At 49.6% G+C, this 15087-nt stretch overlaps 1 protein-coding gene across 3 annotated transcripts in view; it reads right to left on the bottom strand.

Moving 5' to 3' along the window:
• The window catches only part of ADIPOR2 (adiponectin receptor 2), a 68876-nt gene that overhangs the window by 33208 nt on the left and 20581 nt on the right, over positions 1 to 15087 (bottom strand). For all 3 annotated transcript variants that reach the window (XM_068141822.1, XM_068141824.1, XM_068141823.1), the window contains exon 2: positions 3661 to 3894. In XM_068141822.1, the coding sequence (XP_067997923.1) occupies positions 3661 to 3828 (168 nt within the window). In that variant the 5' untranslated portion in view covers positions 3829 to 3894. The remainder of the gene's footprint in view (positions 1 to 3660; positions 3895 to 15087) is intronic.

Genomic DNA, 15087 nt, shown 5'->3' with positions numbered 1-15087 from the left:
TGTAGCTAAGCAAAAGTACAGAATGAATTACAGAACATAATCAATCACAAGCTTCTACCTGCCAATGGCAGGGGGGTTGGAACTAGATGATCCTTGTGGTCTCTTCCAACCCTGAATGATACTATGATACCATGATACTTTAGGCTATCCATCTGCAGCCAACAGGTAGCTCACACCAATTACTTTGGTATCATAGAATGGTTTGGGTTGGAAGGGACCTCAAACCCCATCCAACCCAACCCAACCCCTCTGCAGTCAAGCAGGGACATCCTGAACCAGATCAGGTTGTCCAGAGCCCTCTTGAGCCTCACCTTGAATATCTGCAGGGATGGGGCAACAACCACCTCCCTGGGCAACCTGTTCCAGTGTTCCACCACCCTCATGGTGCAGAACTTGTTCCCAACATCCAATCTCAATCTGCTCTGCTCTAATTTCAAACCATTGCACTTCATCCTGGCACTGCAGCCCTTTGTAGCCCTTTGTCCACTCCCAGCCTTCTTGTAGCCCCCCCTTCAGGCACTGGGAGACTCTAATTCATATTACTCAACCAGGAAAGTCAGAGACAAGAACAGAAAACAGCCTTCAAAGAAAGGCTTTTCCCCAAATGCTACCAAGATAAAGATGTGTGTGAAATATCTGGCAGTACAACTCAACTCTTCTTTCATCAGACTCAGTTACTGGTTAAGGATTTGCCCCTCATACATGTGCTTTGTGACCTTCCACATACTGCAAAGAACACCACCCTGGGTATTTCCAGTTACCATGAGAATGTCCTGCACAGCTTATACAGTGCAACCCACAGGGCCTTGGCTGGCACCCACTTACTGCTGCCATTCCCCAGGGTTCAGTACTGGAGTCTGTCCTCTTTAATGTCTTTACCAATGATCAGGATGAAGGGATTGAGGCACCCTCAGTAAATGTGCAGATGGCACCAAGCTGGGTGGCTGTGTAGATCTGCTAGAGGGTAGGGAAGATTTGCAGCAGGGCCTGGACAGGTGACACCCATGAGCCAAGGCTAACTGTATGAAGTTTAACAAGGCCAAGTGCCAGGTCCTGCACCTGGGGCACAACAACCCCATGGCAAACTACAGCCTGGGGGATGTGTGGTTGGAAAGCTGTGACTCAGAGAGGGACCTGGAGGCTCTGGTTGACATTTGATTAAATACGAGCCAGCAGTGCCCAGGTGGCCAAGAAAGCCAATGGCATCCTGGCTTGGATCAGAAACACTGTGGCCAGCAGGGACAGGAGGTGATCATCCCCCTGTGCTCAGCACTGGGGAGGCCACAACTCAAGTGCTGTGTTCACCTCTGGGCCCCTCATTACAAGAGAGACATTGAGAGGCTGGAGTGTGTCCAGAGAAGGGCAATGACACTGGAGAAGGGCCTGGAACACCTGGGGTATGAGCAGGGGTTGAGGGAGCTGGGGGTGTTCAGTTTGGAGGAGACTGAGGGGAGACCTCATCACTCTCTACAACTACCTGAAGAAGGGAGTTTGAAGCAAGGAAGGGGCAGCCTCTGATCCTTGGTGGCAAGAGACAGGAGCAGAGGCAATAGTTCCAACCTGCACCAGGGGAGGTTCAGGCTGGATGCTAGGAAATATTTCTTCCCAGAGAGGGTTCTCAGACACTGGAATGTTCTGCCCAGGGCAGTGCTGGAGTCACCATCCCTGGAGGTGTTTAGGCAGTGTGGGGAGCTGGTGCTTAGGGACATGGTTTAGTGTTGCCCCTGCAGTGCTGGGTGGAAGGTTGGACTGGATGAGCTTGGAGGTCTCTTCTAGCTGGATGCTTCCTGTGATTCTGTGACTATCTGCTCTGACTTATTACAAGGACACTTAAAACTGAATTCCATAAAGGCTCAAACTATTAAAATTATGACAGATTACTACAGGGTCTGATGTCAGGTGAACCATGCTGGTGGTCCATGCACACCCCCAGAATCTGTGGCAAATGAAATTACAGCACCAGTAGGACTCTTCTCCCTAGAAGCCTGAGGCACTGTGATACTGTTCATTGGAATGTGCTGCCCAGGGAGGTGGTGGAGTCCCCATCCCTGGAGGTGTTCAAGAGGGGACTGGACGTGGCACTTGGTGCCATGGTCTAGCCATGGGGTCTGTGTTGATAGGTTGGACTCTATGATCCTCGAGGTCTCTTCCAACCTTAGTGATACTGTGAGATGTGCTACTGTGGCAGCAACATCAGCATATTTTTGCTCTTGGGCTAAAACCACACAGCTGCTGTAACTGGGCTGATACACTACACCCATTAAGCCATGATAAATTTCCAGTGAGCCTAAGATGAATGCCTCCTGCACTTCAATGTGTTGATGGCATCTGTATGCATCCTGGGAGGAGCATTACTCACCAGGAGGTGATTGTGGCGTGACCTCTGCGTGACTCCCGTGAGAGGGCGGAACGCCCTGCCGCAGGCTGCGCTGCTGCCAGCACTCACCACGGCTCACACCCCAAAAATGCAACAACACTGCCACCAGCTCAGCAATCTGTGAGCCACCAACTGTGACAGGCTGGAAGGCTAGCCTGGGGAAGTACCAAACATGCTTCCCCATCCTTATACTCTTCCTCACAAGCCTGTTACTTGCTGCTGTCCATGACAGGATCATGGAACCACAGAACATTAGAAGTTGGAAGGGACCTCCAGAGATCATCCAGTCCAACCCCCTACCAGAGCAGCATCACCCAGGGCAGGCTGCACAGGAGTACATCCAGGTGGGTTTGGAAAGTCTCCAGAGAAGGAGACTCCACAACCTCTCTGGGCAGCCTGCTCCAGGGCTCTGGCACCCTCACACCAAAGAAGTTTCTCCGCATGTTGAGCTGAAACCTTCTCTCTTCAAGTTTGTATCCATTGGTCCTTGGCTTAGTACTGTCCCCTCCACTTGACACCCACCCCTCAGCTATTGATAGGCATTGATCAGATCCCCTCTCAGCCTTCTCTTCTCCAGACTAAACAGCCCCAGGGCTCTCAGTCTCTCTTCACAGGGGAGATGCTCAAGTCCCCTAAGCATCCTTGTGGCTCTCCATTGGACTCTCTCCAGCAGCTCTGTCTCTCTTGAACTGGGGAGCCCCAAACTGAACACAGGATTGCAGGTGTGGTCTCAGCAGGGCAGAGTAGAGGGGGAGGAGAAGAACCTCTGTAGGTTCTTCTCTGGATACACTTTTCTTGCTGTACCCCATATATACTGAATGGCCAGACTGCATCAGACCAACAAGAATGTTTGCAAACAGACTGTTTTTTGGTCCTAATCTCTTAGCCAAGGCTTGGGTGACATTCAGCTGCAGCCAATGTACCTTCCCCTTTCACTTCTGAGTACTTGGAAGTTACAGAACAAATCTCTTGAGATATAGACAGCGTCTGAGCATGGAACAAAGCAGTAGGAGCCCCATTCCTGTCTGGGGAGAATGAAAGAATAGGAAGCTGGCAAACTCCTGCTTATCAGCCAAGTTCCCATACAAGTCTTTCCAGCCCAGTTCACCCACCCCCACAAGAATATTTCTGGCATCTTCTTGGGTTTATCACAATTATTTAGCAGGCATGAAGTGGTTGGAAGCTCACAGTTCACGTTTCTGGAGCTTATTACAAGCACTGAAGCAAACTGAAGTCAAAACTAATTTTTTCCAGTAAGTCCAACAGATAATCACAAAACTTACATTTTTCTGTTCAGAAGACAGAAGTGGCTCCTCTAAAAGCAGCCTCTGGTCAGAGCTGTCCTCTTCAAAGGCCGCCTGTGTTGCTGCAGTGTCAGACATGTGTCCTTTCCGGAGCCGCAGACCCGGCTCTGCAGAGCCAGCATTATCGAGTTCCGGTAGTTCATTCATGAGATGCTGGAAGCCTTCTCAAATCTTCTCTTTCCTCTTGGTTGGGCTTAGCTGATTGAGTTGGCTCTGAAAGACAAACAGAACTGAAGTTACAGAGTGTAAGAATTGGCTGGAAGAAGAATGTGCTTAAAAGTTACACAACATCTACACCAACAGCTTTTATACACGCTCAAGCTCCCCCAGGACATGCACTCTGACACTGCAGGACAAGGAGTTCTCATCTTGCACCCACTAGAATCACAGAATTGTCAGGGTTAGAAGGCACCTCAAGGACTACCTAGTTCCAACCCCCCTGCCATGGCCAGGACACCTCACACTACAGCAGGTTGCTCACAGCCACATCCAGCCTGGCTGCAAACACCTCCAGGCATGAGGCTTCCACCACCTCCCTGGGCAACTTGTGCCAGTCCCTCACCACCTTCATGGGGAACAACTTCTTCCTAACATCCAATCTCAATCTACCCATTTCCAGTTTTGCTCCATTCCCCCCAGTCCTATCACTCCCTGACACCCTCAAAAGTCCCTCCCCAGCTTTCTTGTAGCTCCCTTCAGATACTGGAAGGTCACAAGAAGGTCTGTTTGGAGCCTTGTCTTCTCCAGACTGAACAACCCCAACTCCCTCAGTCTGTCCTCATAGCAGAGCAGCTCCAGCCCTCTGCTCCTCCTCATGGCCATTCTCTGGACACCTTCCAGCACCTCCAAATCCTTCCTCTAATAGGAACTCCAAAACTCTACACAGTACTCCAGGTAGGGTCTCACCAGAGCAGAGTAGAGGGGGAGAATCACCTCCCTCAACCTGCTGGCTATGCTTCTCTTGCTGCAGCCCAGGATGTGATTGGCTCTCTGGGCTGCAAGTGCACGCTGCTGGCTCACTTGCAGCCCAGAAAGCCACATGTGAGGCATTAGACCAGGCAGATTTAAACACTTAATTCCATCACAGCAATCAGAAACTGGTAAACCTCCCAGAAAACCATAACCCAGGCTATACACTCAAAAAAAGTAGCTGTATTTTACACTTATAACACTGCAAAGACGTTTGGGGGGTAAATCTAACTCAAGATGCTAAAGATGAAACTTGCTGGAAATTACCTAATGATAGCCTGTTAATCTGAGCCCTCATCCAAGAGTATTATTGGTTACCTATTTATCTTGTACCTGGCTGTGTGGTAGACACTTCAACAGCCAGTGAAGAGGTACCTGTTTGAGTCTGGTAGCCTTGGAAGGCGCAACAGCCAGAGCATTTTGCAATCAAGAGTGCCAGAAAGCATCAGAATGAATTAGCACTCAGCTGAGGCTTCTGAATGGCTTTGAATAAGAATCTATCTGTTCTGCACTAATCACTTGGTGTCATCCCATTACTGAAGTGTCTGAGTACTCAGATGTGACTAACACATAACATTAAGATAACCCATCTAACAAGTTTTAACTTGCCAGTGTGCATCATTAGATTGGAATTTTAGTGCCCAATAAAAGATGCTGAACTTCATCATAATGTAGGAAGGCAAATTAAAAACACACAGGTAGAAGATTTATATTGGCAGTCCTGCAACACAATGTCACCTCCAAAACACCAATAAAACAATGTACTCCTTCCCTTCAAGGACCCATTGATTTACATATCATCCCTGCAAGGTTATTCTCAGCCCTGACAAATGTGCTATAGTTAATTTTGCTGCAGCACTTTGTAATACTGTATTCACTTGGCTGCCTGGCAATCTGCAGAAGAGCCAGCTGCTAATGAGAAGGTAACAGGCTCTGCAGAGCTAAATGATACCTCAGGTGTCTGAGTTCAGGATGGCACACTGCTTTGATCACCCAGGCAAGGGGAGTTCACAGCATGGCAGCAGAGCAGATGGCATGGCCACCTTTTTGCTAACTCCACTACAGGGTCAGCAACCTCCATCTGAGAAGCAGCATCCAAAATAGCCACAGCTGTTTACTTGGTAAACACAAGAGCTACAGGACTATTAACACCATGGTATGGCATTCAACAAGTCCAAGTGCCAGGTGCTGTACTTTGGCTAAGGCAATCCCATGCAGAGCTACAGGCTGGGGTCAGAGTGGCTGAGAGCTCCCAGAGAGGGACCTGGGGGTGCTGATTGACAGCTGCCTGAACATGAGCCAGCAGTGTGCCCAGGTGGCCAAGAGGGCCAATGGCATCCTGGCCTGCATTAGGAATAGTGTGGCCAGCAGGAGCAGGGAAGTCATTGTGCCCTGTACTCAGCACTGGTTAGGCCACACCTTGAGGCCTGTGTCCAGTTCTGGGCTCCTCAGTTTAAGAAGGACATTGAGACACTTGAAGGTGTCCAGAGAAGGGCAACAAGGCTAGGGAGAGGCCTTGAGCACAGCCCTGTGAGGAGAGGCTGAGGGAGGTGGGGTTGTTTAGCCTGGAGAAGAGGAGGCTCAGGGGAGACCTTCTTGCTGTCTACAACTCTGTGAAGGGAGGTTGTAGTCAGGTGGGGGTTGGTCTCTTCTCCCAGGCAACCAGCACCAGAACAAGAGGACACAGTCTCAAGCTGTGCCAGGGGAGGTTTAGACTCGAGGTGAGGAGAAAGTTCTTCACCAAGCGAGTCGTTCGTCATTGGGATGTGCTGCCCAGGGAGGTGGTGGAGTTCCCATCCCTGGAGGTGTTCAAGAGGGGATTGGATGTGGCACTTGGTGCCATGGTCTAGTCATGGGGTCTGTGTTGATAGGTTGGACTCGATGATCCTCGAGGTCCTTTCCAACCTTAGTTATACCGTGATACCATGAAAATTAAGGGAAGGTGTAACAGGAAGCCCAATGAAAAAGCTGAACAAGTGGATTTGAAGACCAGAAAGAAATGTTTAGAGAGTCAGAGAACAAGTGAAACGCCGCCACCCTCCTCAGCCCTCCCTCAACTTGTTTTTTTTTGGGGGGTCGTTTTGGATGGGGTTTTGTTTGGGGGGAGGTTGTTGTTGTTTTGTTGTTTTCTGGTTTTGTTTTGTATTTCAGGCAGTCAATTCACAATTCTATTTTTATGCAAGAAACACAAAGTCATTGTCACACTGCCGCTCAGCAAAACCCATCTAGGGAAGAGAGGCAAAAAAGCATCCTCCAGGAGTTAGTTGGAAGTGAAACTTCTAAGCTGCCTGGCAAATTAAGGCACCAAATTAAAAAATCATGTCAGTAGAGCTCACCATACCAATTTGAAGACAGAGCAGTTGTGAGCCCCTCACTTCAAGATCAGGCTCTTCTCCCAGGCAATTTGTGACAAGAGAGCGTGGTCTAAAGCTGCACCACAGGAGGTTTGAGTTAGGAAACATTTCCTGATGGAAAAGGGAATCAGACATTGGAATGGACTGCCCAGGGAGGTGGTGGAGTTGCTGTCCCTGGAGGTGTTTAAGGGAAGATTGGATGTGCACTCAGTGCCATGGTCTGGTTGATGTGGGGGTGTTAGGTCATAGGCTGGGCTCGATGACCTCAGAGCTCTGTTCCAGCCTTGGTAATTCTGTGATTCTACAACTAAAGTTGCAAGTAAGCAGAGCAGCTGTTTGTAAACAACAGTCAGGTATGCACACAGCCCTTCCTGACATTCCACACCACAGCAAACAGGCACTTGAGACAGCCATTGTTTGTTTCATAGACTGTTCAGTTTGCAAACCAGCAAGTTCTACTAGCTGTTCTTTTCGGCAGCTTTAAGCAACAGAATTGCCACAGCACGTCCCTGCATCGCCTCCATGCCATTGCAAGGTTCACACTTAAAGAGACACAGTAACAACCAGCTCAACAGGCTTCACCACAAGATAATTGCAAATTCTTCTTATACAAGATACAAGAATGCCAAGAGACTTCTGAAATCAGGCCACAAAGATGCACTTCACCAGCACTGGCTGCCAAGCAAGCACGGAGGTTAAAAAGAAAAGGTCTGCTCGGCTTTCAGGGAGCAAGGTTTGCATTCAGCAGCAGAGCTGCACTTCAGAGCTCTGCAGAAATAGACGTTGTGCTTGTTTCCTGAAATCCCAGGGGGATTGCTCAATGAAACAAGGTGCTACCATGTTGTCCTCCTTCATGCAAGATCCTTTTCATGCTAAATATGAGCTCTCAGTGTGCACTTGCAGCCCAGAAAGCCAATCAGACCCTGGGCTGCATCAGGAGAAGTGTGGCCAGCAGGGCAAGGGAGGTGATCCTCCCCCTCTGCTCAGCTCTGCTGAGACTCCACCTGGAGTACTGCCTCCAGTTCTGGAGCCCCTATGACAAGAGGGATCTGGAGGTGCTGGAAGGCGTCCAGAGAAGGGCCACAAGGATGAGCAGAGGGCTGGAGCACCTCTCCTATGAGGACAGACTGAAGGAGTTGGGGCTGTTCAGTCTGGAGAAGAGAAGGCTCCCAGGTGACCTCATTGTGGCCTTCCAGTATCTGAAGGGGGCTACAAGAAGGCTGGGGAGGAACTTCTCAGGGTCTCAGGTAGTGATAGGACTAGGGGGAATGGAATGAAGCTGGAGGTGGGGAGATTGAGGCTGGAGGTGAGGAGGAAGTTCTTCCCCAGGAGAGTGGTGAAGCCCTGGGATGGGTTGTCCAGGGAGGTGGTTGAGGCCCCATCCCTGGAGATGTTTAAGCCCAGGCTGGCTGAGGCTCTGGCCAGGCTGATCTAGTGTGGGGTGTCCCTGGCCATGGCAGGGGGGTTGGAACTAGATGATCCTTGTGGTCCCTTCCAACCCTGAATGATACTGTGATATTAAATATGCCTGTCTTTACTAAGCATGGAAAGGTAAGGGAGCCCAAAGTTAGGACAAAAACTACTGGTTTTCAGCGCTCAAAGCCAAAAACCTGTGCCTGAATGCAAGGTGGAGCTGCAGCAGAAGGGTGCTAATAGCCAGAACTATTTGTTCACAAGCTAAAGAAAGCAAGCTGATACAAACAGCAAAGGCACAGATGGTCTTTAATTCGCATGGCAAGGTTTCTATGACTCCACAGTTCAGTGAAGGATTTGAACAATTACAATAAACCTTCTCCTCAGAAAGCACAAAGTATGGTCAGCAGCACCTAGCCAGAAAACCACGGCTGAAACCTTGTGAAGAGACTCAGTGGCCCATTCTCTCTCTAAGAGCAGGCAGTTCATTACAACATGAACTAGAAAATGCAAAGCTGCTGAACACCTGAGCTCTTGCAAGAGACTTTTTTTCAATGCTTTGGTGAGATTCAAACTGTTAACTTTTCTGCAGCATGCAACAAACTGAAAGCTTTCATTAAAATTTGCTCTCATTAAAATGCACTTCCATTTAAAGCAGAAGTTGCCACATAACTTCAAATCTATCTAATGACTACACACATAAGCACAGTAGCAGCATCTGCATCAATCAACTGAGTTACTGCTGTGTTTCAAATCAGATGAGAAAAGCACTTGCAGAGTTTGGTTTACTGGTTGGTGGCATTTTGGTTTTGTTGGGTTTTTTGCTTGGTGGTGGTGGGTCGTGAGGGGTTTGGTTTTATTGTGTTTGGGTTTTTTTTTTTTCTTTGTTTCTAATATAGAAAAATTCCAAAGACTAAGCCTGCTTTTGGAAGTACTTGGCAGTTTAATACTACTGTATTCCTAAACAGAGCCTATAAACACAAAAAGCAGCACTCCTTTAGCTGACTAAATATGCTGCTGTCACCACACAACCTATGGTGGGCTAAGTGATGACCACTGCCATTTGCTCACTCCATACAGTTCAGAAGTCGACCCCACAGCAAGAAGAAACAGGGCCAGTTCCAGGCAGTAGACAGACACTCGTGGTCTTTCTGAAGAGAATCAGCAGGTAATACAATAAGGTCACCCCTGAGTCTCCTCTTCTCCAGGCTAAGCAACCCCAGCTCCCTCAGCCTCTCCTCACAGGGCTGTGTTCCAAGCCCCTCACCAACTTCGTTGCCCTTCTCTGGACTGGTTCCAGCAAGTCAACCTCCTTCCTAAACTGAGGGGCCCAGAACTGGACACAGGACTCAAGGTGTGGCCTAACCAATGCAGAGTACAGGGGCAGAATGACCTCCCTGTTCCTGCTGGCCACACTGTTCCTGATGCAGGCCAGGATGCCATTGGCCCTCTTGGCCGCCTGGGCACACTGCAGGCTCATGTTCAGCCTACCATCAACCAGTCCCCCCAGGTCCCTCTCTGCCTGGCTGCTCTCAGCCACTCTGACCCCAGCCTGTAGCACTGCCTGGGGTTGTTGTGGCCAGTGTGCAGAACCTGGCACTTGGATGTGTTCAATCTCCTGCCCTTGGACTCTGCCCATCTGTCCAGCCTGTCAAGGTCCCTCTGCAGAGCCTCTCTACCCTCCAGCAGATCAACTCCTGCCCCCAGCTTGGTGTCATCAGCAAATTTACTGCTGATGGACTCAATGCCCTCATCCAGATCATCAATAAAGATGTTAAAGAGCACAGGGCCCAGCACTGATCCCTGGGGGACTCTGCACAGGGTACCTCTAATACAGCTGGGCATCCTTTAGAGTAAGCTGGGCTTACTTTGGCATCCAGGTACTGTGCTGAATGCTACTGCTCCCCACTGTCAAATGGGGCAGAGCAAGAGAAGTGCTAGCTACTAGAACGTAATTTTTCATGTTGACAGAATTAGCTGATATGCTGCTTAAGCAAAAATTAATCCTAAACAAAAGCTTCACTCTTGATATATACAAGGCATAGCTGCTTTCTGCCCTAAACTTCATGAGCCAGCCGTGTGCTCAGGTGGCCAATGGCATCCTAGCCTGCATCAGAAACAGTGTGGCCAGCAGGAGCAGGGAAGTCATTCTGCCCTGTACTCAGCACTGGTTAGGCCACACCTTGAGTCCTGTGTCCAGTTCTGGGCCCCTCAGTTTAGGAAAGATGTTGAGATGCTGGAAGGTGTCCAGAGAAGGGCAACAAAGCTGGGGAGGGGTCTGGAGTACAGCCCTGTGAGGAGAGGCTGAGGGAGCTGGGGTTGCTTAGCCTGGAGAAGAGGAGGCTCAGGGGAGACCTTCTTGCTGTCTGCAACTCCCTGAAGGGAGGTTGCAGTCAGGTGGGGGTTGGTCTCTTCTCCCAGGCAATTGGCACCACAACAAGAGGACACAGTCTCAAGCTGTGCAGGGGAAGTTCTTCACAGAAAGAGTAATTGGCCATTGGAATGTGCACTTGGGGCCATGGTTTAATTGTCAGGAGGAGTTAGGCTGATTCTGTGTACAGTATCACAGTAGTCAACATTACAATATATTAAGTAGATGGCTCCATTCCTCAAGATAACAAGGAAAGAGTAGTTGAAGAAGTCTTCTTTCTCTGCCTACATGGCACCCTGGTCCATTTATTGAGGAACTCATGGCAGGCATATTCTGGGTAAGAGAAAGAGGAAACCAGACTTGCAGCAAGTGCCATGTCACATCAGTTAAGACTGCTGTTGAATGTCACCCATGTACATGGCCTAGCTAACCCATGTTATTAACTATATGGGGCACCCAGCCTTTTGCTGCCTTTTTTCACTAAGCATATCACAGAATCACAGAACACAAAGGTTAGAAGGGACCTCCAGAGATCAAGTCCAACCCCTGTGGTAAAGCAGGATCACCCAGGGGAGGCCACACAGGATCACATCCAGGCGAGTTTTGAATGTCTCCAGAGAAGGAGACTCCACAACCTCTCTGGGCAGCCTGCTCCAGGGCTCTGTCATCCTCACTGTAAAGAAGTTTCTCCTCATGTTGAGCTGAAACCTTCTCTCTTCAAGTTTGTATCCATTGGTCCTTATTGCTGTGCACCACCCAGAAGAGCTTGGCCTCCTCCACTTGACACCCACCCCTCAGCTATTGATAGGCATTGATCAGATCCCCTCTCAGCCTTCTCTTCTCCAGACTAAACAGCCCCAGGGCTCTCAGTCTCTCTTCACAGGGGAGATGCTCAAGTCCCCTAAGCATCCTCCTGGCTCTCTGTTGGAGTCTCTCCAGCAGGTCTCCGTCTCTGTGGAACTGGGGAGGCCAAAACTGGACACAGTATTGCAGGTGTGGTCTCAGTAGGGCAGAGTAAGTCATTTAAAGCTTCAGGGCAAAACCTCCCTGGGAGGGTTTTCGATTCCCCCCCCTTCCCCTTCCCTCCTCCCCCATAGGGGAAAGAAAAAGGGTAGACAAAACAACTTACATGGCCTTGGAAGATGAAAAGATGCGTTTTTAACAAGAAATAACAGGTATTAAGGAAGAAAGAAGCATATAGAGAAAATAAGGGAGGATATATACACAGCTATACATACAACCCAATCGAGGATGACCACGGATTGCCCCAGATGAGGAGGGATTTCCGCGGAGGCAGGCCCCGGCACGCGGAGGCAGGCCCCGGCACGCGGAGGCAGGCCCCGGCACGCGGAGGCAGGCCCCGGCACGCGGAGGCAGCAGGCAAGGCTGCTCCTGAGGCCAAGGCTGGGAGCGAGAGAGCCAGAGCAGAACTCCGCCTGCTTCCACCCCCCTTAAACAGAGGCAGGAGAGGGGTGGGATAAACCCAATCTGGTACCTCCCACCTGGGGTCCGGTGACCCCCTCCGGGGACAGGTGACTCCCACCTGCCCACCCTTAACCCACAACAGCACAGAGCAAGGCAGAAGAGCGTTTTAAATCGATCTGGGAATTTCCCCGGCCACACAGCCTGAGAGCTAACAAACCAAGAGTACGGAAAGATTTAAGAGTGGAACTTGTGTGAGTCGAAAAAGAGGAATTTTACCCTTTTTAAGCAATCTTTCAGTGATTAAGCCTTTATTTCAAATAAGGAGGCAAACATCCACAGTGACATTCTGAATAGTCTCTAAAACTGCAGTTTAAACAAACCCACAAACCAACAAACCCCACCAAACCAAACCCAAGCCACGCAAATAAGGGTATGGGTGAACAAAGGACGGAGGAAAACCAGAGAGAACCTTGCTTTCTCAGTGTACCCTGCAGGAAAAGTCTGAATCAGCCTGTAAAAATTCTTTGGAGGTCAACTTTAACAATGAGGAAGCGATCCAGCAGCTCCTCTCTTAGATGCAATTTCCCCAGATAAAGAGGCATCTACAAAACAAAGATTAGACCCCCGCCGAGGGTCAGTGGCCAAAAAGCTGTCTTTGTAACTTGTAAAGTGTCACTGGACACTTCAGCCTAAGCTATTTCACAGCAGGCTGCAGGGACAAACAATCAAGCACATTCTGATGCATTTGGATCCAAAGAAAGGGAAGGAGCCAGCAGCCGCCTTCGGTAAGGAAACGCTTCCATGTCAGAGGATCCCATTACATTGTTACAACATTTGTCCAATTTGTACTGCAATTTGGACCCCGGTTTTGTAACTGGGTTGAGCTTTGTGTCAGAGGTTGGCCCACCCCCAGTGCACAATGTCTGATTGTTACGGACTGGGTAACTGCTGGAAATTACTTTTACTCTTCAGTAAACCCGAACCAGGAGATTTGTCACCAGAGCAGTACGAAATGAGGAGCAGACGTTTAGAGCTCTTTTCACATCACATTCCACAAAACCCCCCCAGCCCAGACCTGGAAAACTTGCTTGTGGTTAATTTTTCACTAAGTGGCTCCGTTTCTCTGTGTGAGAAACACTCCACCTTCCTGCCCGTTGATGAGTTTATTTCCATGGCATGTTACTAATTCACACCAACTTCACGGTTGCCAACAACAGAAAGATGCAGTTGGCTCCTGTTAGTAACACTCTGTATCACAGACTGTCCAAAAGTGAAAGACTGAAATTAGACATTGCTTTCCTCTTCAGTGAAAAACTGAAATACAGAATGTTAACTCCTGCCTCAAGGATATTGAGCTCACAGAACTGATGGACAAAGATTAAGAAAGCAAAGTCAGGGAATCATAGAATTGTCAGGGTTGGAAGGCACCTCAAGGATCAGACAGTTCCAACCTCCCCCCCCCCATGTACACCTCACACTAGATGAGGTTGCTCACAGCCACATGCAGCCTGGCCCCCGTGGGCAACCTGTGCCAGGCTCTCACCACCCTCATGGGGAACAACTTCTTCCTAACATCCAATATCAATTTACCCATTTCTAGTTTTGCTCCGTTGCCCACAGTCCTATCACTCCCTGACACCCTCAAAAGTCCCTCCCCGGATTTCTTGTAGCCCCCTTCAGATACTGGAAGGCCACAAGAAGGTCTCCTCAGAGCCTTCTCCTCTCCAGACTGCACAACCCCAACTCTCTCAGTCTGACTCCATAGCAGAGCAGCTCCAGCCCTCTGCTCATCCTCGTGGCCCTTCTCTGGACACCTTCCAGCACCTCCAGATCTTTCCTGTAACAGAGGCTCCAGAACTGGACACAGAGCTCCAGCTGTGGTCTCTCCAGAGTGGAGCAGAGGGGGAAAATCCCCTCCCTGGCCCTGCTGGCCACACTTCTCTTGCTGCAGCCCAGGCTCTGCTTGGCTCTCTGGGCTGGAAGTGCTCACTGCTAGCTCCTGTAGAGCTTCTCATCCACCAGCACCCCTAGGTTCTTTTCTTCAGGGCTGTTCTCAAGCCACTCCCTGCCCAGCCTATATCAGTGCCTGGGATTGCCCCCACCCAGATGCAGGACCTTGCACTTGGTCTTGTTGAACCTCATGAGGTCAGCTCAGGCCAAGTCTTTGGAGCAGACACTAAAATCCAGAGCTAGACTACTAAACTGAAGCTACATTTACTTAACCCTGCTATACAGAGAACCTTTGCCCCACAATGTACACAGCACCAAGATCAACAACAGCAAGTGTTGTCTCAGGGGAGACTGCTGCGTCAGGGGAAGTTTAGGCTGGAGGTGAGGAGAAAGTTCTTCACTGAGAGTCGTTCCCCATTAGAATGTGCTGCCCAGGGAGGTGGTGGAGTCCCCATCCCTGGAGGTGTTCAAGAGGGGATTGGATGTGGCACTTGGTGCCACAGTTTAGTCATGGGGTCTGTGGTGACAGGTTAGACTTGATGACCTTTGAGGCCTCTTCCAGCCTTGGTGATTCTGTGTGAATTCAGAGAGCAAACATTCCCATATCCTGGCAGGTATCTTCCTCTCCTCTTAGGAAGGATAATCTCTAGAAACTGAGCTGAGATCTTTTACAATTCAGAAAAATGTTTCTGAGCCTGGAGCAAATGTACAAACACACTCCCACCTGGCCTTTACAACAAAGAGGAGTACACACACTTCAGGCTGCAAGCTTCATGCAGGAAAGCATTTGACACCGTTGCCTTCAGTGTTTCTCACTTGGATTGCTTCAGTCCTCGCTCAGACGTCTCTACTCATATGCCATCACTATGCAAATTTAAGGGCTGGCTGGTGCTAAGTGGGGCCATGGGTGGGCATCAAACAGCC

The sequence above is a fragment of the Melanerpes formicivorus genome, unplaced genomic scaffold, assembly GCF_026170545.1.
Source record: "Melanerpes formicivorus ecotype bairdi unplaced genomic scaffold, bMelFor1.0.p_v2 SCAF_8, whole genome shotgun sequence".
NCBI classification, from domain to species: Eukaryota; Metazoa; Chordata; class Aves; order Piciformes; family Picidae; genus Melanerpes; species Melanerpes formicivorus.
The sequence above is the reverse complement of the archived record's forward strand: the minus strand, read 5'-3'. Positions and strand labels throughout refer to the sequence as shown.